The following is a 23,221-nucleotide window of genomic DNA, read 5'->3' on the forward strand; positions in this document are numbered from 1 at the left end:
CAGTATGACAGCTTAGATCTATCAGATCTATTTTAACCTTCAGTGTTATACACCAAACCTGTATTTTTTTTTTTTCCTTTTTGTCTTTTTTCATGAACGGTAACGGGATCGCAACCCTCGGTGTCACAACCCTCGATGTCGCGCCCGCACCGCACTCAACCAGTGAGCGGACCGGTCTCTATATGGGATCCGAATCCTCGGCGGGAGCGCCGCCGCGCTCTCAAGCGCCGCACTCTACCGAGTGCGCCACCGGGCCGGCCCCCAAACCTGTATTTTTGTCTTTGGACATGAGGATTCTTAATTCTGTTAATATTACATTTAAAAAAAAATGTAATTTGTAGACTGTGGAAAAACAAACACAAAAAATATAAATCAGTAACTTCCAACTTGCAATTTTCAGAGTTCCAAATTATTGTTAACCAAAAGTTGTAGGTAGGCATCAAAATGAAGATATCAAAATTAGTGTTTTATCATTTAAATGGCTAATTGCTTAGATTTTATTTACACTAACATTTTCCAGCTTACTCAGTGGATGAGTTGCACAGGATGCTCCACTTAAAAAAAAAGTCCTTCTATCAAATTTGAGAGATTATTGCATTAGCATATTAAAGTCATTTACAATTGTTTAACTCAATGTTTCTTGCATTTATTTGAACAGGGAATCCTTCATGTGCATATAAAAAAACCCTGGTAAACACAGGTTTTTCTGTGCATAAAGATATTCTGAGATGGTATTTTAAAATGTGAAATTAAAGCAGAGATTATTCCACCTGACATTTTTTCCAAAACAGTTTTGCAAGGGCATGTGAGCTCATTTTTAACAGTCAATTAGCACAAGCTTTTATGAACCTACCTGAATATCCAATAATGCTTCCCAGCCAAGACAAAAGTTTCAAGCCAAAATTCTGATGTGCAACAATAGACGAATGCATGACTTGAACTTTGAGTGGCTTTGTCTGTCTACTGGTATTTCTCTTAAAAAGAAATGGCAGGATGAAGAAACTAACTTAAAAAGGCTATTTTATTGGCAGAAAAAAGTTAAGTTTTATTAATATGACCACAACATCATCACCATAATAGAATTTGTCATTAATGTGTGTGAGAAAAACTTCACTTCGTTTGCTAATTTGATTCAGAGCATAATTTTCTAGAAAGAATCTTAAGATTCATGCAAAATAATAAGAAGGCCCAGTTTATGAGTAACCGGAATCTTTGGTTATTTGAAAATCTGCCTTATCAATTATAAACGATTTAAATGCTTAAGCTTGCTTTACATCTTTAAACTAGTTTATAATACAATTACACACTCATTTAAATAATTTACTCATTGCATAGATGTTAGGTTGTTATAATTTTAAAAAAAGTATTGGTAAAAAACACATAAAATTTATCATCGTAACCATTTTTAAGTGTATAATTCAGTACTGTTAAGTACAGTCACATTATTGTGACACCAATCTCCAGAATTCTTCATCTTGCAAAACTGAAACTCTACAGCCATTGAACAAGTCCCCTCTCCTCCCTTCCCCTGGCAGCTAGCAACCACCATTCTACTTTTCTACTTTGATTATGCTAAGGTACTTTATGTAAGTGAAATCATACAATATTTATCTTTTCGTTACTGGCTTATTTCACACAGCATATCATCCTCAAGTTTCATCTGTGTTGTAGCATGTATCAGAATTGCCTTCCTTTTGAAGTCTGAATAACATTCCATTGGATGTATATACCACATTTTGTTTCTCCATTCTTCTGTCAATAGACACTTGAGGTGCTTCCACCTTATGGCTATTGTGAATAATGCTACTGTGAACGTGGGTGAACAAATAAATCTTTGAGACCCTGTTTTCAATTCTTTTGTGTATATACCCAGAAGCAAAATTGCTTGATCATATAGCAATTGTATCTTTAATTTTATGAGGAACTGCCATAGTGCTACACCATTTTACATTCTCACCAGTAGTGTGCAAGGAATACTTGCCAACACTTTATTTTGTCTGCACCACGCTCTCCCATGTGAGCTAACCTGCCATCCCTATATAGGGATCCGAACCTGTGGCCGTGGTATTATCAGCACCACATTCTCCCAAGTGAGCCACGGGCTGGCAATTTATTTATTTATTTTGGGTAGTAGCCATCCTAATGGTTATGAGGTGGTATCTCATTATGGTTTTGATTTGCATTTCCCTAATGACTAGTGATGTTGAGCATGTTTTCATGTCTTTCTTCTTTGGAGAAATTCCTACTCAAATTTATCAATACTTTTTTTAAAACACGTTTTTACCCTTTTTATTTTTTGTTTGGATCCTCTTTTTACCCCTTGCTTCATCCAATCTCCATATCCTACATTAACATGGTATCTCTTATTTTCTTATGTACGTACACATTTACAAAGATTTTTGTTTTGTTAGTTTGGTTTATAAAAATGGGATACTATACATACTTTTGTGCATCTTGGCTTTAATTGATTTTTTTTTTTTTAATGACTACATAATATTCTGTGATGTGGATTTATTCAAACATCTTCTAGATTAGGGCATTCATATTCACTGTTTCCAGTCTTCTGTGACTATAAGAAAAGCAGTAATGACATCTTGTACATACACTTACTGGTGCTTATATTTCTGTGGAATAAATTCCTTGGAGGAATAAGGCTTTAACAGACATTACTGGACTGTTTTCCAAAAATGCTGTAGCAATTTAGTTTTACACGTGTATTCCTATTCTCTATATATCTATAAACAAGATATTTTATCACTCTAATTTCTCTATTCTGATGGGTACAAAATCTTGTTATTTTACTGATTACTAGTGAGTTTGAGACTCTTTTCGTTTGTTTGTTTGTTTTCTAGCAACTGGCTGGTAAGGGGATCTGAACCCTTGACCTTAGTGTTAACTGCACCACGATCTCCCATGAGACTCTTCTAATGTGTATTGGCCACCTAGATTTTCTCTGTTGAGATCTGTCTTTTCATATCATTTGTCTATTTTTCTATTCTACTGTTTGTTCCCTTCTTGATAATCTATAAGAATGCTCTGTTTATTATAAACAGTAAGTATCCATCTTCTGTGTTAGAAATAGTTTTTCCCAATCTACTATTTGTCTACTGACTTTGTTTATGAAATATTTTGCTCTGCAAATTTTTTATGTAGCCAAAAAATGCGTATAATTTCTTTTTTATCCTAGGTTCTTAGTCTTGGTTAAGAAATGCTCCCCCTTAAAGTTGCCTACATGTTCCTCATAAAAATATCTATTAATGGACTCTCGATTCAGTATCCCTAATATATCTGTCCATTTCTATGCAAACACCATCAGAAATTACAAATACTAATTTTCTAAAAAAGGAAAAATTGAAATATGTTCAATATTTCATGTTATAAATTATACATTCAATATTGAATATATAAGAAGATATGAAGTAACAAACATAAAAGAAAAAACATAACAAAATCAAGGAAACGACACTGCCTCTAAATCTTACATTTCCATTCTTCTAAAAATGGCAGTCCAGAAAAAAAAGAAAAAAAAAAAAAATAGCAGACCAGAATTATTACCAGTCTCATTTAAGTTTAAAACTATCTTTGAACATCAGAACTATATAGCAAAGCAAGATTCATTATCTTATGAATACTTTCTAACCTTTTTATTTGGAAATCCTTTCAACTTACAATAAGAATAAAAATGGTACAAAAACCATGCATATACTCATATACCCTTTCCTTTACCCAGATTCATCTATTGTGAACGTTTATTTCAAGTGCTTTATCATTCGCTTATAATCTTTCTCCACAGAAAGACAGACACACACATACTTTTTTTTTTAAATGAACCACTGAGGGTAAGTTATATGCATCACAGCCCTTTATCCCTGAATACTTCAGTGTGTATTTCCTAAGAATGGGAATATTCTTTTACATAACCACAGTACAGTTTCTGATGCATTATTAAATTGAATAGGTTCAGACATCAAGGAAGAACTTCTTAAATAAGACATAAAACATAGAAGTCATAAAGGAAAAGACGTATTTTGATACATTAAAATTTAAAGCTTTTGCTCAATGAAAGGTACCACAAACAAATGAATAAGAAAAAGACAACTCAATGGAAAAAAATGGGAAAAGGACACAAACAGGAAATTCACAAAAAACTGAAATGACCCATACAATAAACATAAAATAAAATACTTAGAAATCAAGGAAATGCAAATTTAACTGATGAGATACCATTTCATACACATCAGATTGACAAAAATTAAAAAATCTGACAACGTATAGTTTTGACAAAGCTGTGTGGAAATGGGAACTCTTGCTGAAAATATTCATACTCTAACAACTCAGAAATACCATCTCTTGGTATATAACCTAGAGAAACTTTTGCATCTATGCAACAAGATGACAAAAGAATGTCCATAGCAGAAGTATTTATCATAGCAAAAAACTGTAAACATCCTAACTGTCCATCAACAGGAGAATGGATGAATTGTGGTATTATCATCAATGGAATACTTAACAATGCTCAAAAAATGAATTAAATATAGCAGCATGTATCAACAAAGATAAATCTAAAAACAACACTGAAATGCAAAGGTAAGTTGTAGGTTAGCAGGTTGGCCGGTTAGCTCAGTTGGTTAGAGAGTGGTGCTGATAACACCAAGGTCCAGAGTTTGATCCCTGTACTGGCCAGCCACCCCCCAAAATTAAATAAATAGATAAATAAATAAATTGAAATGTGGGGAATAGTTTACTTTTAGAAAATAATACACAAATGCCATAATGTACCAAGAAACAACTTCCCTTGAATTCCAATCTTGGGGCTAAAAATTAATTCCTAAAAAGTAATGTAAAACCCTATTAATTAAAAACAAAACAAAAAGCAAAAAAACCTTCCAAGACTTCTGATAGAAAATAGGAAGACAAAAAAGATATACCTTATGTAAACATTCATTTTCTATGTATGTTAATCTTACACAGCTTAAAAAATGAGATAAAGCAATAATGAAATGCTCAAGAAACATTACTCTTATTTTTTTTATACTTTTTTGCTGGCTAGCCAGTATGGGATCTGAACCCTTGACCTTGGTGTTACGATACTATGCTCTAACCAACTGAGCTAAGCAGCCAGCCTAAGAAACATTATCTTTAAACATGATTTTTGGTTGACATTGTCTTTACATTCATGAAAACAGAAAAATGCATTCACAAATGCTGAGACATGGAGCTAGTTTTATACTAATAAAAAATAATGTTTTAGGCATGTTTTAAAATTACTTACCACGATTACTGATTTTGCTTGCTCACAATACTGAAAGTCTCCATATCTAACAGACCTACGCCCCTGTAAATAAAGATACTTAAAATTAAGCTGTGAAAATATTATATTCAATATTAATAACCTTTAAGCAGTAAACAAACGAACATGTTTGAGCATATAACAATTCTGGTCAATTTCTAATATTTACAATGTTCATCCTATTCATCATCGATAAGTAAATCAAAATCTTCCTTCAAAGTTATCCCAACTTTTCCAAGCCATTAATAAGTACATTTCCTTGAACAACACCACATTTATTCTCGGCTTCTATAATTTCCATTTTCATAACTGAATTTTTTTTGGTGGCTGGCTGGTATGAGGATCCAAACTTTGACCTTGGTGTTACAACACCGCACTCTAACCAACTTAGCTAACTGGCTAGCCCCACAACTGAATATTTTTAATCACTGGGTAGAATGAGAGTAACTGTATTACATTTCCTCTGAACTTTCTATCTGGCAATAACTTACGGTTAAACTCAATATACGTTTGGGCCAATATTCAAATGAAATTAAAAAAAACATAGCCTAGACATATATGTATTTAACTCAATTTTCCAGGGTGATTTTTTTTTTTTGTCTTTTCTCCGTGTCCGGCAACGGATCGCAACCCTCAGTGTTGCCCCCGTACCGGACCTGGGACCGGCGACGGGATCGCAAGCCTCGGCGTTGCTCCCGCGCCTCGATCAGCCAGTGAGCGGGAGCCGGTCCGTACGCGGGATCCGAACCCTCGGACGGGAGCGCTGCCGCGCTTCCCAAGCGGCGCACTATCCAGTGCGCCACCGGGCCGGCCCTCCAGGGTGATTTATCTGCAGTAAAAATTCAATTCATTATACTATATCAACATGATGAAATTACTTACATCTCGATCTACTGTAGTTGCAAAACCAATGGCTTCTTTCTGGGTACAGTTAACAGCTTTCTGAAGAGTATAAATAACTTGTTCATACGTGTGAACCTCATCATTAAATAGCATGCAATAGTAGGTGTCACTCTTCTCCCTGTGGGATAAAATGTTAATGACATACTGGATTATCTATTTGCATATTACCTTGCTCCAGGCTGACTTATTAAGAGGGTACTTTGTCCTACGGAATGTGCTAGGTACTGGGCAAATATCTGTAAAGAAGTCATCTGTGGTCCCTGTGCTCTATGACATTACAGTCTGGTGGAGAAAATAGATATTGAACATATAACCCTGTGATCTGTCTTTTATCAAGAACAGCAGGATGCTAAAGCAGGGTGTAAGAGGTATGGGAGTTCAGAGAACTGCTGGAGAAGTAATCTGAGACCAAAAATCAGAACGGCTATCAATGGTTCTCAATCGAGGGCAATTTCTGGAAACATTTCTGGTTGTCATGACTGGGGTTGGGGTTGCTATTGGCATCTAGTAGGTAGAGGCTGGGGATGCTGCTAAATATCTTGCCATCTACCAGAGAACTCCCATAACAATAAATTAATCTGGTCTCAAATGCCAATAGTGCCAAGGTCGAGAAACCCTGGGCTAGAGGAAGGTAAAAGCAAAAGTGCTGAGGTGGCAAAAATAAATATTGGGAGCTGGAGCACAGGGAAAAAAGGGGAGATGAGTATGAGATTAATCTTGCCTGGAGAGAGGCAGAAATCTTCAACACCTTATAAAGGATTTTGGTTTTTGCCATTCTAAGGACAATTAAGGATTTGAAACAGGACATATGATCAGATTTGCCTTAAAATTTACTTTGGCTACAGTGTGGAGAATGAATTATAAGGAGGAAGAGTGGATATGGCAGTCTAGTTAGGAGGCCATGCTGCCCCATAATAAAATTAAGGTAATTTGGACTAGGATAGTAGTAATGGAGATGAGCAAAAGTAGAACAATTTAATAGAGGAAGAACCAGCTGGATGTGGTATCTAAGTGGATATGGGTGATTCAAGTTTCTGGATAGATGGAAACTAAGATGGGAAACATTACAAAATAAGCAAGTTAGATTCTTTTCTCTTCCATGCGGGTAGCCGTGAACCTACAACAGAACAACAAAACAAAAACAAAACTATTCTGTTCTCCAGGGTCTAAACTTAGATCATAGATCAATGATTCCCAACCTGAAGTACATGAAGATAAAGTCATGAGGTACTAAGTCATTTTTGACATTTCCAAAAAGACAGTATAGTAACACCTCATTTTATTAAATAACAATTACCACAACTTAAGTTATCTGGAAGACCACTAAGAAAGTAAAAAAGAAACACCAGCAGTATCTTCAGATCCTTATTCCAGCTTGAATTCATCCTTAACTATGAACCCAGTTCCAACAACCATTGCTTTACTTTTAAGTAAAAGAGAAGGCTGTTTAAGGCAAGCACACTAACAAGGAAAAGTAAGCCCTTAGGCTTAATACAGCTATGGCAGAATCTAGCTCTCTAATCACAAGTTTGTGACCTCAATTATTTAAGTAAAAATGGTACATATACACTAAAAAAACACAAAATGTGGAATAAATTTTATAAAAAGCTGGAGTCAAAATGGTTAAAGTTGAGGTTGTGCATTTATTTAAACCAGAAAACTTTTTATATTAAAGAGCTCATTCTCTAATGAATATGATAAACAAAACAAAAAGAAGAGTTGTAGAGTTAACTCATCAGTTTTGCCATATAATCAAAGAAGAAAAAACTGCTTATCCCTGAAACCACTTGCAGAGCGTTGGATGGCTAGCTGGTATGGGGATCTAAACCCTTGATCTTGGTGCTACAAGGCTGTACTCTAACCAGTTGTAGAGCCTTGACATAGTTTAAATATGGCTACCAACCAACCAGCCAATGAACAGGGAGAAACCTCTGCCAATTAAGTGGATCACACATTTAAAAACTATAAAACCAAGGTTATTGTTCTACCAAAAAATGATTGAAAAAAAAAAAAAAAGATTATGTCTTATCCTAGCTGCATGGAAGTTAAAATTTAGCAGTCCTCAAACACAAAGAATAAATGAGGTATACTTACACCATCTCTAAATCTGCTGGTAATTCACTTTCTTTTTCCCAGGTTAATATCTCTACTGCATACCGAAACATAATAGCGAAAATGTTATATGTTCTTGCTATCACATCTTCTGATAAATGTATAAGAGGGTCCTGAAAGAATAGAAAAAAATTCCATCATGTTAAATACAGATTCTCTTCTTTCCCATTTTGTCTCTGCCCCTTAAAATACTACAATAAAAAGTTGATTAGTCTTCCATCTTCAGCTTCTCTTCAGTGAATCTGATCCTATACATTATAGCTTACCAATTCAAGGTTCCTAAAATGTTTGTTCAGAATAATTCCAACTACTGAATCAATTGAGTCAAATATTCAATGGCACTCCAATGCCTAATGAATGAATCTAAACATCTTATAATGGCATTCTAGGATCTCTAAAACCTAACACTGAACTACCTTCATAGTTTCATATCCTATTAATCCCCAATTTCCAAAATAAAGGAATATTATCTAAGAGCAAACAAGCAATATTTAGTTTTATACAAGCAAACAGAAAGGACATTGTTGGGAGGGAGGGGGAAGAAGGAGGAGGGAGGGAGGGAGGTTTTGGTAATTGGCCACAATAATCAATCACATTGTATATTGACAAAATAAAAAAATAAAAAAAGTAATAATAATAAAAAAACCTCAAAAAAAAAAAAGGAGAGCTTGATTTTTGACAATTTTAAAGGTGAGGACTCATCAAGGTCAGAAAACTGCCCCTTCAACTTGTAAGAACGACTGACTTGTTTACTTTCTCTCAGCAGAGTGAGATATGTATGCATGTTAACAAAGAACTGCATACATTAGATTTAACAAGGAATAGTCACAAAATTTCTAGGTTAATGTAAAAAATATTACTTTTAACATACACTATGTTTATCACGGTCTTTCAGTCAAAGTTGGTAAAATGTTTTACACAGTCTTTAATCTTAATGCTTTATTTTAAATCTAAACACTTCATTTACCTTAATGGCTAAATAGCATTAATTTCTCAAATTAGAAAAGATATTATGAGTTCTGGTTAAGATGGTGGAATAGATGGTCCCTAGCGTCACTCTCTCCCACAAATCAACCAATTCACAATTATAAAAGTGTAACATCAGCCAAACTGGGGCTGCTGGAGCTCAGGGGAAGAGGAGGAGAGACCTATGGGGTTCGTGAAGGCGAGAGAAACCACGATGAGAGAAAGAAAAAACTGCTCTGAGCATTTTGGGCTGCGGCTGCTTTAAGGCTGGAACACATGGAGCAGGAGCCGGCAGAAGCTGCAGCTGTGTGCTTTGGATGGAGTTGCTTGGAGGCCGTAGGGGAGAAGAGGGACTTGGCGGCCCCCAGGACAGCAAGACCACTAATAGGGTTCCTGTGGACCTATACAGCAGTGAGGAGCCACAACAACTGAAAAAAGGGAGCCATTCAGAGGCCGGTGAGTCATCACAAGGGACTGGTGCAGGGCCCATCACATGGGAAGTGTTTAAAGCATGGGTGGTAGGGGATACAGGCCCACCAAGAGAGCACTGGGACACAGCAAGGACAGCTGACCCGCCCCCCAATCAGCTCAGGACCACTCAGAGGAGACTGATCGGGAATGCAGAATTGCATGGGGTACAGTTTGGTGAAAAATAACAGGCCCAGATCAAAGTTTCTACACAACTCAGATCCATGAGGTCTCTGAAGAGCCGGAAGTATCTATAAGGCCAACCTAGGGTGAAAAAAAGCCTTCCCTAGAGAAACAGCAGCAAAGCAGCAATTTAGCCCAACCACACAGCTCAAGTACTAGTTCCCACAGGAAGTTCCCCTGTTTTAGAAGTAAGCAAAGGACAAAAAATTAGTTCTAGCCCAGGCACACCACCAGCACCTTGGGGCCTGCCTGGGACCTGAGGCATGGATCTGGGGACCAGACCCCCCTCCCACAACCAGGCACACTGTGCCAGCACCTCGGGGTCCATCTGGGGACCCGGGGCATGGAGAAAGGAACTGGATCCCCCTCCCACAACCAGGCACACCGTGCCAGCGCCTCGGAGCCTGCCTGGGGACCCAAGGTATGGAGAAGGGGACAGGACTCCCCTCCCCCTCCCACAACCAGTCACACCATGCCAGCACCTCAGGGCCTGCCTGGTGATCCGAGGCATGGATCGAGGGGAGCGAACTGCCCTCCCTCGACCAGGCACACTGCACTAGTGCCTCGGGGCCCTCCTGGGGACCCGAGTTCTGGAGCTGGGGACCAGACACACCCCACAACCAGGCACACCGCCAGCGCCAAGGAGCATGCCAAAAACATCACCTCCATGTGGGTGGATCACTCCAGCCACCACAATAACCATGGCTGCTGCAAAAGCGGCTAGATGCCATAACCACCACGTAGATGGTCTGCCAGCCACTGGAGTGCATTGACACAAGGAGAGTCACTAGCAGAGATAAAGAAAAGAGGCTATATTTCTCCACAAACCCCATTTCAGAGAGACAGAAGAAGCATCTGCTCTATGATAATATTGGGGGACATGATCACACCTCTCAGCATTGGACAGATCATCTAGGCAACAAATCAGAGTATAACCATTATTCTTTCAGAAGGAGAGAAGAATCTAGGGTAATTAGAAGAGGTGAGGGGAGGGGGATGGGGTGAGATTGGACAAGGGACATAAAGAATAATTACAATTTCTAACAATATATATGCTAGTAATATTGATTTGATCAACATATCTCAATGTTGAACCCCCAAAATATGTATAACCAATTTTGATTCAATAAATAAAGTAAAAAAAAAAAAAAGGAAAGATGTTACATCATCATGGGATGGGAATCAGCAGATTCTTGCCAATATATATATATATGTATATGTATGTGTGTGTGTATATTTATGGACACAGAACATTTTTGCATACCTGCACCAAAGATAAGCCTAGTGGAAATGATATAAAACAAATAGAGAAGGTGGAAAAAAAAAATGGAGAAAAAAAGGACAAAAATTCCTAAAGGAGATGAGCCTGGGGCTAAAAGAAGGTAAATTTACTTTTCTCAGTAACAAACAGATTTCTTAAATTCTTATGGCCTCTTTTATCTATATTTCTTCTCCTATAGGCTGCTTTATATGTCCCATCAAATTTTTGCCCCCAACAAGGTTTATTACTGTTTGTTATGGAGGCTTTAGAAGTCATTAATGCGATGAACCCACCTGTGCACAGGAAGAACCAGAACTGGTACCCCTGGGATTCAAAAAAGAGTAGGTATTAATAATAATATGAACCTTGCACTACACCAAAATAGAAAGTAGAACCAAAACTCAGCTTTCCTGGTGATATTACCTCACCCTATCGTCATTCCATTATTTACAGTTACATCCCATAATACAAAACACTTAGGGATTGAAGAATTACGATAAATAGGTTTTATAAAAACATAATGGTCCTGAAAAGAAACAATCACCAATTCTTGAGAATCCTAGCCAGTAGTGTACAAATTCCATTCTACAAAATCCTGGGACCTGGTACAGATGTTTCCTATTTGAATTACATGTCAGTTTAAAAATATATAATTAACTATATTTTTAAAATGGTAATAGAAAAATGCACTCTAAAATGTGTCATATCACATATCAGCAACCAACAACTGGTAATTCTGCTGCTACATTAACCCAGGTTTGGTGCAGGCTTAGGAACAGCGATTTTTCTGCCACCGTTGCACACATATTTTAATTTCTTGGGCCGGCCCGTGGCTCACTTGGGAGAGTGTGGTGCTGGTAACACCAAGGCCACAGGTTCGGATCCCTATATAGGGATGGCTGGTTAACTCTCCTGAGAGAGTGTGCTGCTAACAACAAATCAAGGGTTAAGATCCCCTTACCGCTCATCTTTAAAAAAAAAAAAAAAAAAAAAAAAATCTTGAAAAATGCATCACTGATTATAAAGAATTATTTCTGCAGTGAAGAGATGCTAGGCTCATCATACAAAGTCTACTCATATGTACGATGGTAAATTAAATGCCAGAAAAGACAAAGGCACTTATTCTCAAAGTTCCTTTATCCCAGTATAAATCAGCTGGAATGAGTAAATAAATGACATCCTATGCTGTATTATCAATTATTACTAACAATTTTAGTTCTCTGATTACACTTATAGAATGCAAGCATTTGCTGGTGAGATTATCTTGATTTACTCTTCTTTCAAGCTAAAAGATGCAAGGCAGCTGTTAAAACGATTATCAGTGGTTATCTCAGAGAACAGTGGGAATTATGAGGAACTTTAATCTTTTATGGGATACACTCCTGTAGTGTTTAAATTTTTTTAAACAAAAGCATGTATTCCAATAAAAATTTTAACTGCTGTTGTATGGAAATAAGGTATGGATGAAGATGTTCTCAGTACCACAAAAACTAAAAAGATAGAAATAAACTATAGGCTGAATAGTCATCAAAACAACCTCACTTATCTCATAAACTGACTTTCTAACAAGCAAATAATATACATTTCAACTTGTAAAAAACAAATCTATTAATACCACTTTCATATGTTTTCTTATTGGAATTTTCGCATTAGAATTTCATTAAAAAAATTCTACTGCTAAAAATGTTTTTAAAAACCAGCATAATGTACTGTTAAGAGTTTCATTACTAGAGTCTATACTACCCTGGTTTATTATTTATTTATTTATTTTATTGAATCATAATTGATTATACATATTTTGGGAGTTCAATGTTGATGTATGTTGATCAAATCAATATTCTTAGCATATATATTATTACAAATTGTACTCATTCTTTTTTTTTTTTTTTTCCTTTTTGTCTTTTTTCATGACCGGCAACAGATCGCAACCCTCAGTGTCGCACCCGTACCGGACCGGGACCGGCAACGGAATCACAACCCTCGGTGTTGCGCCCGCACCTCACTCAGCCAGTGAGCGGGAACCGGTCTGTATGTGGGATCCGAACCCTCGGCGGGAGCGCCGCCGCGCTTCCCAAGCGGCGCACTATCCAGTGCGCCACCGGGCCGGCCTGAATTGTACTCATTCTTTATGCCCCTTATCCAATCTCTTCCCATCCCTCTCTCTCTCCCCCTCCCACCTCTGATAAACCTAGAATTGTTTATCAATTCTTCTCTCCCGCTGAAAGAGTAACAGTTACTCTGTTAATTTGTTGCCTAGGTGATCTGTCCAGTGCTGAGAGTGGTGTGTTCAGGTTCCCCACTATTATCGTAGAGCAGATGCTTCTTCTGTCACTCTGGAATGGGCTTTGTGGAGAGAGACATCCTCTTCTTTGGTCTCTGCTGGTGATTCTCCTTGTGTCAATGCACTCAAGTGGCTGGCAGGCCATCTGCAGGGTGGTTGTAGCATCTAGCTACTTTTGCAGCAGTCCGGGCTATTGTGGTGGCTGTGGTGGGCCACCCACATGGAAGTAGTGCTTTTGGCGAGCTCCTGGTTGTGGGAGGGGTCCATACCTCATCCGTGGCTCCACTGTGGCAGCATGCCTAGTTGCAGGAGGAGGGGTCAGTCCCCAGCTCCATACCTTAGGACTCTGGGCAGGCCCTGTGGCAGCAGCAGCGTGCCTGGTTGTGAGAGGAGGGGTTGGTCCCTGGCTCCACCTGTTTTTATATTCTAATATGTTGTTGTGGAGCAGTTGGGTGGGAGGGGGAGAAGGGGGAAGGAAATAGGTTGGAAGAAGGAGGAAGGAAGGGGGCATGGTTGAGGCCCATGGCACCCCCCTCATTCCTGCAAGGGAGACCAGGGGGCTTCCAGTGATGGCTTGGTCATTGCTGGGCTGAATGCAGATGTCGGGGGTGTGTGGTTGAAGACCTTGGCCCCCCCACTGCCCAGACTCAGGAGACCAGGGGGCTTCCACTGGTGGTTCAGTGGTCATGGCTGGGTTGTTGCAGATGTCAGGGTTGTGTGGCCAAAGCCCTTGGCCCCCCACTGCCTCAGCTTGGGAGCCTGGGGTGTTTGCAGTGGCTGCTCAGTGGTCATCACTGGGCTGGTTGTGGGTGTTGGGGGGCATGGCTGAGGCCCCCAGCCCTCCCCACTCCCTGGCTTGGGGGCCCCGGGGGCTTCCAGTCCTTCTAGGTGTTATAGGTGTTCTTTGGTGAAGTGAGATCTTTATTAGTTAATATCAAACTGTGTCTCTGGTCTGTAGGTATTTTGTTTTTTCTTTCAGCTCTGTGTTGGATTATTTGCTGGTTGCACTATTTAAACTCCACACTGGAACTAATTTGTTGTCCTTTGCTTACTTCTAAAATGGGGGAACTTCCTGTGGGGACCCGCACTTGAGCCCTATAGTTGAGCTAAATTGCTGCTTTGCTGCTGATTCCCTGGGGAAGGCTTTTTGTGCAACTCAGGGTTTAATTGTTGACTTTGTAAGCACTTCCATGTCTTGTGAGGTGCCGTACACCTGGGTTGTGTGGAAACTCTGGTCTTTGTCTTTTTAGCAAACTGCTCCCCCTGCAGTTCTATATTCCTGACCAGTCTACACATTGGAGGGCAGATCAGCTGTCCATGCTGTGCTCCTCTGTTCCCCTGGTGGGCTCGTCTCCCCCACTGCCCATACTCCAAACACTTCCCATAGGACGGGCCATGGGCTGGTGGTCCCTTACGATGAATCTCTGGCCTCTGAGTGGCTCCTTTTTTCAGTTGTTGTGGCGCCTTGCTCCTATGTGGGTCCACAGGAACCCTGTTAGTGGTCTTGCTGGCCTGGGGGCCACCAAGGTCCTCTTCTTCCCTGCCACCTCCAAGCAACTTCATCTGAAGGGCACAGCTGCAGCTTTGCCTCCCCTTGCTCCATGCGCTCACCAGGGCCAGCCTTGAAGCGGCTGGGATTTGAAAAGGTAGGAACTATTCCTTTCTTTCTCTCATTGTGACTTCTCCTGCCTTCAAGAACTCTGTAGGTCTCTCCTCCTCTTCCCCTGAGCTCTAGCGGCCCCAGCTTGGCTGTCCTTGCTTTTTTATAGTTTTAAATTGGTTGATTTGTGAGAGAGAGTAACACTGTGGACCGTCTATTCCGCCACCTTGACCAGAAGCCTTTATACTACCTCGGTTTAAATCCCAGTTCCAGAACTTCCTATGTTGGACACTTTGAGAAAATTTTTTAATAACTCTAAAACTCAAGCTTCTCCATTTATAAAATATTGGTAATTGCTCTTTTTCCAGTGCCTCAACAAAAGGAAACATAATCAGTTATCAGATTCATACCAAGAGAAACATAATTTTTCCTAATGCAGAGACTTAAGAGAAATTACTTACGGACTCCTATGAAGATGAACAAAGGAGAAACCACATGCTACGTGGTGGTTCTTAGCTGAGAGAGGTACTATCCCACCATCCTCCCCACTCACCCCTATGCCCAAGGGGCCATTTGGAAACCTGGTTGGGCATTTTTTTGTTGTCACAATGGTGGTAGATGCTATTGCCATTTAGTGAGATACGCTAAATACAATGCTTCTGACAGCCTATACCTGGTGTCAACAAAATTTTTCTATAAAGAGTCAGATAGGATTGTTAGTCTTTGCAGGCTATAGGGTCTTTGTTGTAACTACTCAATTTTGTTGTTGTAGTGGGAATGCAGCTATAGACAATACATAAAAAATTAAGCATGGCTGTTTTCCAATAAAACTTTATGGACACCAAAATTTGTATTTCACATAATTGTCACATGTCACAAAATAGTACTATTCTGTTGGTTTTTTCTAATTACTTAAAAATAGAAAAACCACTCTTAGCTTATGATGATATCAGACAAAAACAGAATGTGGACAAGTTTTGGCATGTGGGGTCATAGTTTGCTGATCCCTGGCCTATACAATGAAGAACTGTCCCACCCCAAATGCCAAGAGTTGAGATCATCTCTGCAATTCCTAAATAGTATCCATACAGAAGTATATAAACAAGTTTTTCACAGTTTTTTCTTAAGATGAATGTATAACAAATCAATGTTCAATAAAAACAATTTTATGACAGGCTGAAAAACTACATTCTAGATATATATAGCTCTCTCCCACTTCAAGCATAAACCATATAAAGCCTAGATATATGTAGAAATTTAGTTAGTGGGGACCGAGTATGCTAAACACAACGCTATCTTTTAATACTTCATAGTTTTATCCTCAAAGACTTCATTTCTCTTAACTGAACTCTTAAATAGGAATTAAATGGCAGAGCTTGGTACTTATTCTCTGTAAAATTCCTGCAGTATATATTCTCCAGGCAGGACTATATGGTCTCAGCCAAGGAGGTGAGCTTTCTGGCATTTTCTTAAAATTCAGGAAATTAATCAGCGTGTTGACTATTTGATAGCCATCCCACTAATGTATGATTATAATGCCAACCAACTAACTACAGGCAGATTCAAAATTTTCTCTTAGAAGACTATTTTAAGTCTACTCTAACAGAAGCATAAAAAGGTAACAAAAGTCCTAAAGTATTTTTTTTTTCAAATAATTAACATGAAATTCATTGAACACAAAATTAACCATTTTAAAGTGAACAACAGAGTGGTATTTAGTACATTGATAATGTTGTGCAACTATTACCATCTAGTCCAAAACATTTCCATCAATCCAAAGTAAAACCCCTTACCCATTAAGCGGTTTCTTCCCATTTTCCTCTTCCCTAGCCCCTGGCAACCACCAATCTGTGTTGTCTCTACAAATTCATCTATTCTGAATAATCCATATAAATGGAATAAAATATGTGATCTTTTATGCCTGGCTTCTTTCACTCAGGATAATGTTTTGGAAGTTCATGCACACTATAGCTTTTATGTATTTCATTCTTTTCTAATGGCTGAATAATATTCCATTGTATGCACATACCACAATTTGTTTATCCATTTCACTGACAGATATTTGGGCTGTTTCCACCTTTTGGCTATTGTAAACAATACTGTTATAAACATGCATGTGCATGCACTTCTTTAAATACCTGTTCTCAGTTCTTCTTGGTATATATCTAGGAATGGAATTGCAGACTCATATGGCAATTCTATGTTCAACGTTTTGAGGAACAGCCAAATTGCAGAAATCATTTTTACATTTCCAATTTATAAAGGTTCCTATATCTGTATGTCTTTGCTAATACTTGTTATTTTCCATTTTTTAAATTATAGCCACCCTGGTGGGTGTAAAGTGGTATCCCATTGTGGTTTTGATTTGCATTTCCCTAATAACTAATGATGTTCATCATGTTTTCATGTATTTATTGGTCATTGTATATCTTCTTTGAAAAAATGTCTATTCAAGTTCTTTGCCTATTTTTCAATCGGGTTGTCTTTTTATTGTTGAGTTGTAAAATATACATTCTGGATACTAGATCATTATCAGATATATGATTTACAAATATTTTCTCCCATAGTCCTAAAGTTTTTTTTTTTTTAGTCCTAAAGTTTTATATCAGTGGTTTTTAAATCTTTTTCTAAAACACAACTCAAACATATGTTTATTTGTCTTAAATTTTTACATGTAGAATTCCAATCAAATATATAAAGAGATAAAAATGGAGCTGCTCCAATAGAGGTAGAGAAATCTGGAACCCTGACCATTTGGCATCTTCCTGTAGTAAATGCCAGAACACCTGCACAAAGCAGATGAAACACAAACAAAATAAATGTTTTTCACAGCACCAAATCATTTTGTACAAATTTTGATCTGTGCAAACACAGTGGAACATAGTCTAAAAGACACTGTCCTACACCAAAAGTCTTGGTCGTTCTGCTAAAATATTTGAGACCTGCAGGGTATGTGCACTAGGAAAGGAAAGACTATTAATGCCCACTTGCCCCAAATCGGTATCAGGCCTACTAATAATGCAGAAGTACTTTGAATGTACCTATCTCTCTGCCATTTAAAAATAAGATAAAATCTGAAATGAGGGTCTTGAATAGTCACAAAAAGCAGCAGAGATTCAAACATTAATTTAGTAAGAGTCTACTGTTTTGTTATAAAAATCATTAAAAAAAATACAGGATCAAAATTTGTTAAATCACACATTTACAGCTGAAGTGGGGAAAAACTGTACTAATCTATCATCTCTACACTTGGTCCCAATCACATATCCAATGACATGGATTTACCAGGAGATTATGACTAGGATTGACTGCCATGTATGGTTGTAGAAATGAAAGCTATCCTGGCCTACAAGGTCTTAGTCACAACACAAAAAACAACTTAGTTAACTGGTCTACACATATGGGAAAAATAATCCTTTCAATAGTAAATTAGGACTTAAAAAAACCTTGTAAATGCTTAAAGCAAAACCAAACCCCAACCAGATAAAAAATTTGAATTAAACGAAATTTCTGGAATTTCAAGTATATACTACTAGCAATGGTACAGCATCCACAAAATGCAGAGAACTTTCAAAGTCACTGTTAATAGTGACGGAACTTTTTGCTTACTCATTTCTCACATTATAACCTCATTCTTATTTCTGAAAATACTTCAAACTTGTGGTTAAAACAGTATTTCCTTAAAAACAACTTCATGGAAATGGTTTTACCTCTTCTTCCTCAATTTCAGAGGTGTTAAGTTCATGTTTTTGACAGTAAGGACCCTCTTTCCAAGCTTCAGTATCACCACAGTCACAGAAACCTCCACCTCCTGATGTTGTCATCTTGAAAAAAAAATTGTAAAGTATCTTATCAATAAGTATTTACTGAGTGGTATCATATAATAAGTAAGAATAAAGTGCTAAGGAAATAACATTGCTTAAGTGTTTCTTTAGAGGGATAAAATTTTAAAAAATGCCAAACCTCTCAATGTTTTAAATTTTATTGAATTATTCACATTTCCTTAAGATATGGCAATAATTCAAGAAATCTGGCAATACAGAACCTATTAGTTAATATTTGGTAGACTAGAACTTCTGCTTTTCTTTTCTTTTCTTTTCTTTTTTTGTTTTTTGTCTTTTTCCGTGTCCGGCAATGGATCGCAACCCTCAGTGTTGCCCCCGTACCGGACCGGGGACCGGCAACGGGATCGCAACCCTCGGTGTTGCTCCCGCGCCTCGCTCAGCCAGTGAGCGGGAACCGGTCTGTATGTGGGATCCGAACCCTCGGGCGGGAGCGCCACCGCACTTCCCAAGCGGCGCACTTATCCAGTGCGCCACCGGGCCGGCCCGAACTTCTGCTTTTCTTAAAATACTATGATGAAATTTAAGAATGGACAAATTGTAGAATGAGCTCTACTATATTCTGCTCAAAGTAAGTATTTGTATGTTATATATCATAATATAATTAATGTCCTACAATTGACAGTTATTCCCAAGAGATGTAAAGATACATGCCAAGAAACATGGATAGGCAGTCATCTGGGAAATCCTATAGCTTATGTGCTTGTTCCAGTTTCCAAACACAGGTAGAACAGCTTAAAGGAAATTGGTGTTCTTGACTTACAAGAGTAAAGAGAACATAAAGAATATACTGAGCACAATTTTGTACCTGTTTTAGTTCATTATTATAAACACTTGGGTACAATGAATAAAAACAGGAGGAAAAGTCCTGACCCAGCAGGGCTCCTGAATTTAATTAAAAAGAACAAGATTAAAATATTCCTTCTCCACTGTTCTATTTTATGAGTAGGGTGAAAAGTTCCATCTAACAGTTCCCTAACCTTTGAATCTTCATGGTCTGTCTTCAGTTTCCAGTAGAGGAACCAGGTCTTTTGTCTGTATACTTTATTTGTATCCCCGACTTAAAAGCAAACATAGCTGATTTTTGGAAAAGTATTAACTGCTTTACAGCAGTGAAAAAATAATAAAATCGGTGGGTCTTAAGTGCTGGAGTTGGGCCCTCTACTATACTGTAATAGAGGCCTCTTTAATAAACATTTAAAAAAATAGCAAAACAGAAACAAACTAGTTGAAAACCAACATGGAAGAGCTGATATCTGTGTTGTCTTTCTTAAACTATGTGTTATCAGAAGCGTGAATTCATAATTCATAATTCATTTCTACACTGCTGGCACATGTTTAATAATGCTTAAATAATAAATTGTTTAAACCATTCTCTCATTTTAGTGTTAAATCTTTGGGTTTTAAAAGAAAGAAAAGGTATCTAGTATAAGATTCAATACTGGATATGGTTATTATTTGGACATTACTAACCCTATATCGATGATCTCTGTGAATACTTCCCAAAAAGCACTCCATGCATAAAACACAAGTTGGATCAACCGCACAGTCTCTGTAAAGTTAAAGAAAAAAAAAGTGTCATAAAATAACTACATATTTCAAACAGAATATTTCAAATTGAAACCCATTCAAGAAGTGCCACAATGGTGAAGTTTCTTGGTGTTATAAGAAAGGAAATATTCCCAAAGATCTGTCAGATCTTTGATCAGTGAAATCAGTTTTAAGAAAGTGCTTCTCATACTAGATGTGTACTGGAGAGTCTTTCAAGGCACATATCACTAGAAAGGTAAATTTTAAAGGTAAATTTTTCCCATAGATTTGGGGAAATCACATTATATATTAAAACACACAGATGTATATGGAATAGATTTTAAAATGTGTATGAATTCTTAAGATTCGGATCTTAGGATTTCAAATAACTTTTTCCAAACAGGTGTTTGAGACCAGGGGTCTTCAAGGTGGTATATACACACTCCCAGAAAGACAAGATGTCAATTAGGATGCAAAAAGACAATATTAGAACTTACATTTCTATTTAAATTTTAACTAAAAGGGGAAATTAAGCATTCTACATGTTCAGTATACAGACTGATAGGGGTCTCCTCACTTGGTCCATATGTTTGGTATTCACACAACATAAATGGTCCATGAGATATCCTTACAGGAGATAAGAGTTCCACAAGGTGGACAGGTTGACAGTGGTGCCCTCAATTGTTTCATTTGCTTTCATCATACTGCCAGTTAGATACATTTATAGGTCATATCTTAAGAGCATCTCTATAATTCCGTGAAATGAAACAGGAGTATTAAAATAAGAAATACATATATGTTGGTCTCTGCCCCCAGTTTCTGACATAGAGCTCTTAGAACCCCTGTAGACAAGGGCACTAGGAGAACCTTTTGCTAATATTTGGTCTTTGACCCCAGTTCCAGACACAGAGCTCCTAATCCCTTGGAACTTCCTGGGTGACAGAAGAGTCTTTTTTTTCTAATGAGGCAACTGATGGCTGGGGGCTCTTGGATAGCTTCAGGATGGGGGCTGGTTGCCAGGGGAATCAACCATGTGATTAAAGGGTTAAGCTTTCAGCTTCACCACCCTTACTCCTACCCCTGGGGAGGCAAAAGGGGCTAAAGGTTGAGTTGATCAGCATTGGTCAATGATGTATCAATCATGCCTGTGTACTGAAGACTTCATAAAAATCCCAAAAGACTTGGTTTTTTGAGAGCTTCTGGATTTCTGAATATGTGGAGGTACATGGAAGGTGGTGTGGCCAAAGAGGGAATGGAAGCTCTGTGCCCTTTCCCACATACCTTGCCCTATGCATCTCTGTAATATCCTTTATAAAAAATGGGTAAACTTAAGTGTTTCCCTGAGTTCTGTGAGTTGCTCTAGCAAATTAATCAAACCCAAGGAGGGGGTCATGGGAACCCACTTTTTATAGCCAGCTGGTCAGAAGTTTAGGTGACAATCTACTACCTGTGACTGGTATATGAAGTGGGGGCAGTCTTGGGGAACTAAGCCCTTAACCAGCGGGATCTATGTATCTTCAAGTACATAGTGTCAGAATTGAATTGAATTATAGGACACACAGTTGGTATCCACTGAAGAACTGCTTGTGTGTTGGGGGAAAAAACCCACACATCTGGTGTCGGAAGTGTTCTGTGCTGAGTGTTGTGTCCAAAACATTTGATCATTCTACTGTTCCAGTGCTGGATACCAATGCCTTTCTACCACAAATAATGCTGCAATGAACATCCCTATAAATGTTCTCTTATGGATCTGTTTGTGGCTTTCTTTGCATATAAAATCAAAAGTAGAACTGCTGGGTCATATACATGTAAGGTCCTTTTCCTGAGTGCCATCCTACTCTCCAGAAAGGCTACATGACTCCCAGAAATGTATAAGAGTTTTTATAGCCCTGCATCTTTACCAGCACTTGGTATTATCCAGTTTTCTAATGCGTGCCAGCCTAGTATACATGTTATATCTTTTTGTTGTTTTAATTTGCATTTCTCTGATCGCTAATATGTTTGAGCAGCTCTTTACATGTGTATTAGTCCATTTCTATTGCTTATAACAAAATACCTGGAACTGGGCCGAGCCCGTGGTGCACTCGGGAGAGTGCGGCGCTGGGAGTGCAGCGGCGCTCACGCTGCGGGTTCGAATCCTATATAGGGATGGCCAGTGCGCTCACTGGCTGAGCGCGGTGCGGCCGGTCTCAAAAAAGGACAAAAAAAAAAAAAAAATACCTGGAACTGGGCCGAGCCCGTGGTGCACTCGGGAGAGTGCGGCGCTGGGAGTGCAGCGGCGCTCCCGCTGCGGGTTCGAATCCTATATAGGGATGGCCAGTGCGCTCACTGGCTGAGCGCGGTGCGGCCGGTCTCAAAAAAGGACAAAAAAAAAAAAAAAAATACCTGGAACTGGGTACTTTGTAAGGAAACAGAATTTACTGTTTACAGTTTTTGAGGCTGGGAAGTTCAAAGTCCAGGAAACATATCTGGTGAGGCTCTTCTTTGGTGGTGGCTTTACAGCAATGCAGGGGTCTCACATGGCAGAAAATGGTAAAGCAGAGAGAGACTCTCATGTGCTCTCCTTTTAAACCCCTCAGAACCACACCCAAGACCACCATTTTTAATCCATTCACTAGGCATGGTCCTCCAAATCTAATCACCTCTTCAAGGCCCCACCTTGCAATTACCATAATAGGACTTCCCACGTTCTTAATACTGTCACAGTGGGGACCAAGCCTCCAACACATTAAACTTTGTGGGGGACACAATTCAATCCACTACAATATGCTTGTTACTTTTGGGG

General features: G+C 38.5%; 1 protein-coding gene across 2 annotated transcripts in view; it reads right to left on the reverse strand.

The window, feature by feature from the left end:
- Nucleotides 1-23,221, reverse strand: part of UBR2 (ubiquitin protein ligase E3 component n-recognin 2) — a 130,557-nt gene that overhangs the window by 70,179 nt on the left and 37,157 nt on the right. For both annotated transcript variants that reach the window (XM_008573183.1, XM_008573182.1), the window contains exons 3-8: nt 20,380-20,458; nt 18,775-18,888; nt 8,288-8,418; nt 6,173-6,311; nt 5,273-5,335; nt 854-974 (exon numbers count right to left, since the gene is read on the reverse strand). In XM_008573183.1, coding sequence (XP_008571405.1) covers nt 854-974; nt 5,273-5,335; nt 6,173-6,311; nt 8,288-8,418; nt 18,775-18,888; nt 20,380-20,458 — 647 coding nt within the window. The remainder of the gene's footprint in view (nt 1-853; nt 975-5,272; nt 5,336-6,172; nt 6,312-8,287; nt 8,419-18,774; nt 18,889-20,379; nt 20,459-23,221) is intronic.

The sequence above is a fragment of the Galeopterus variegatus genome, unplaced genomic scaffold, assembly GCF_000696425.1.
Source record: "Galeopterus variegatus unplaced genomic scaffold, G_variegatus-3.0.2 Scaffold887, whole genome shotgun sequence".
NCBI classification, from domain to species: domain Eukaryota; kingdom Metazoa; phylum Chordata; class Mammalia; order Dermoptera; family Cynocephalidae; genus Galeopterus; species Galeopterus variegatus.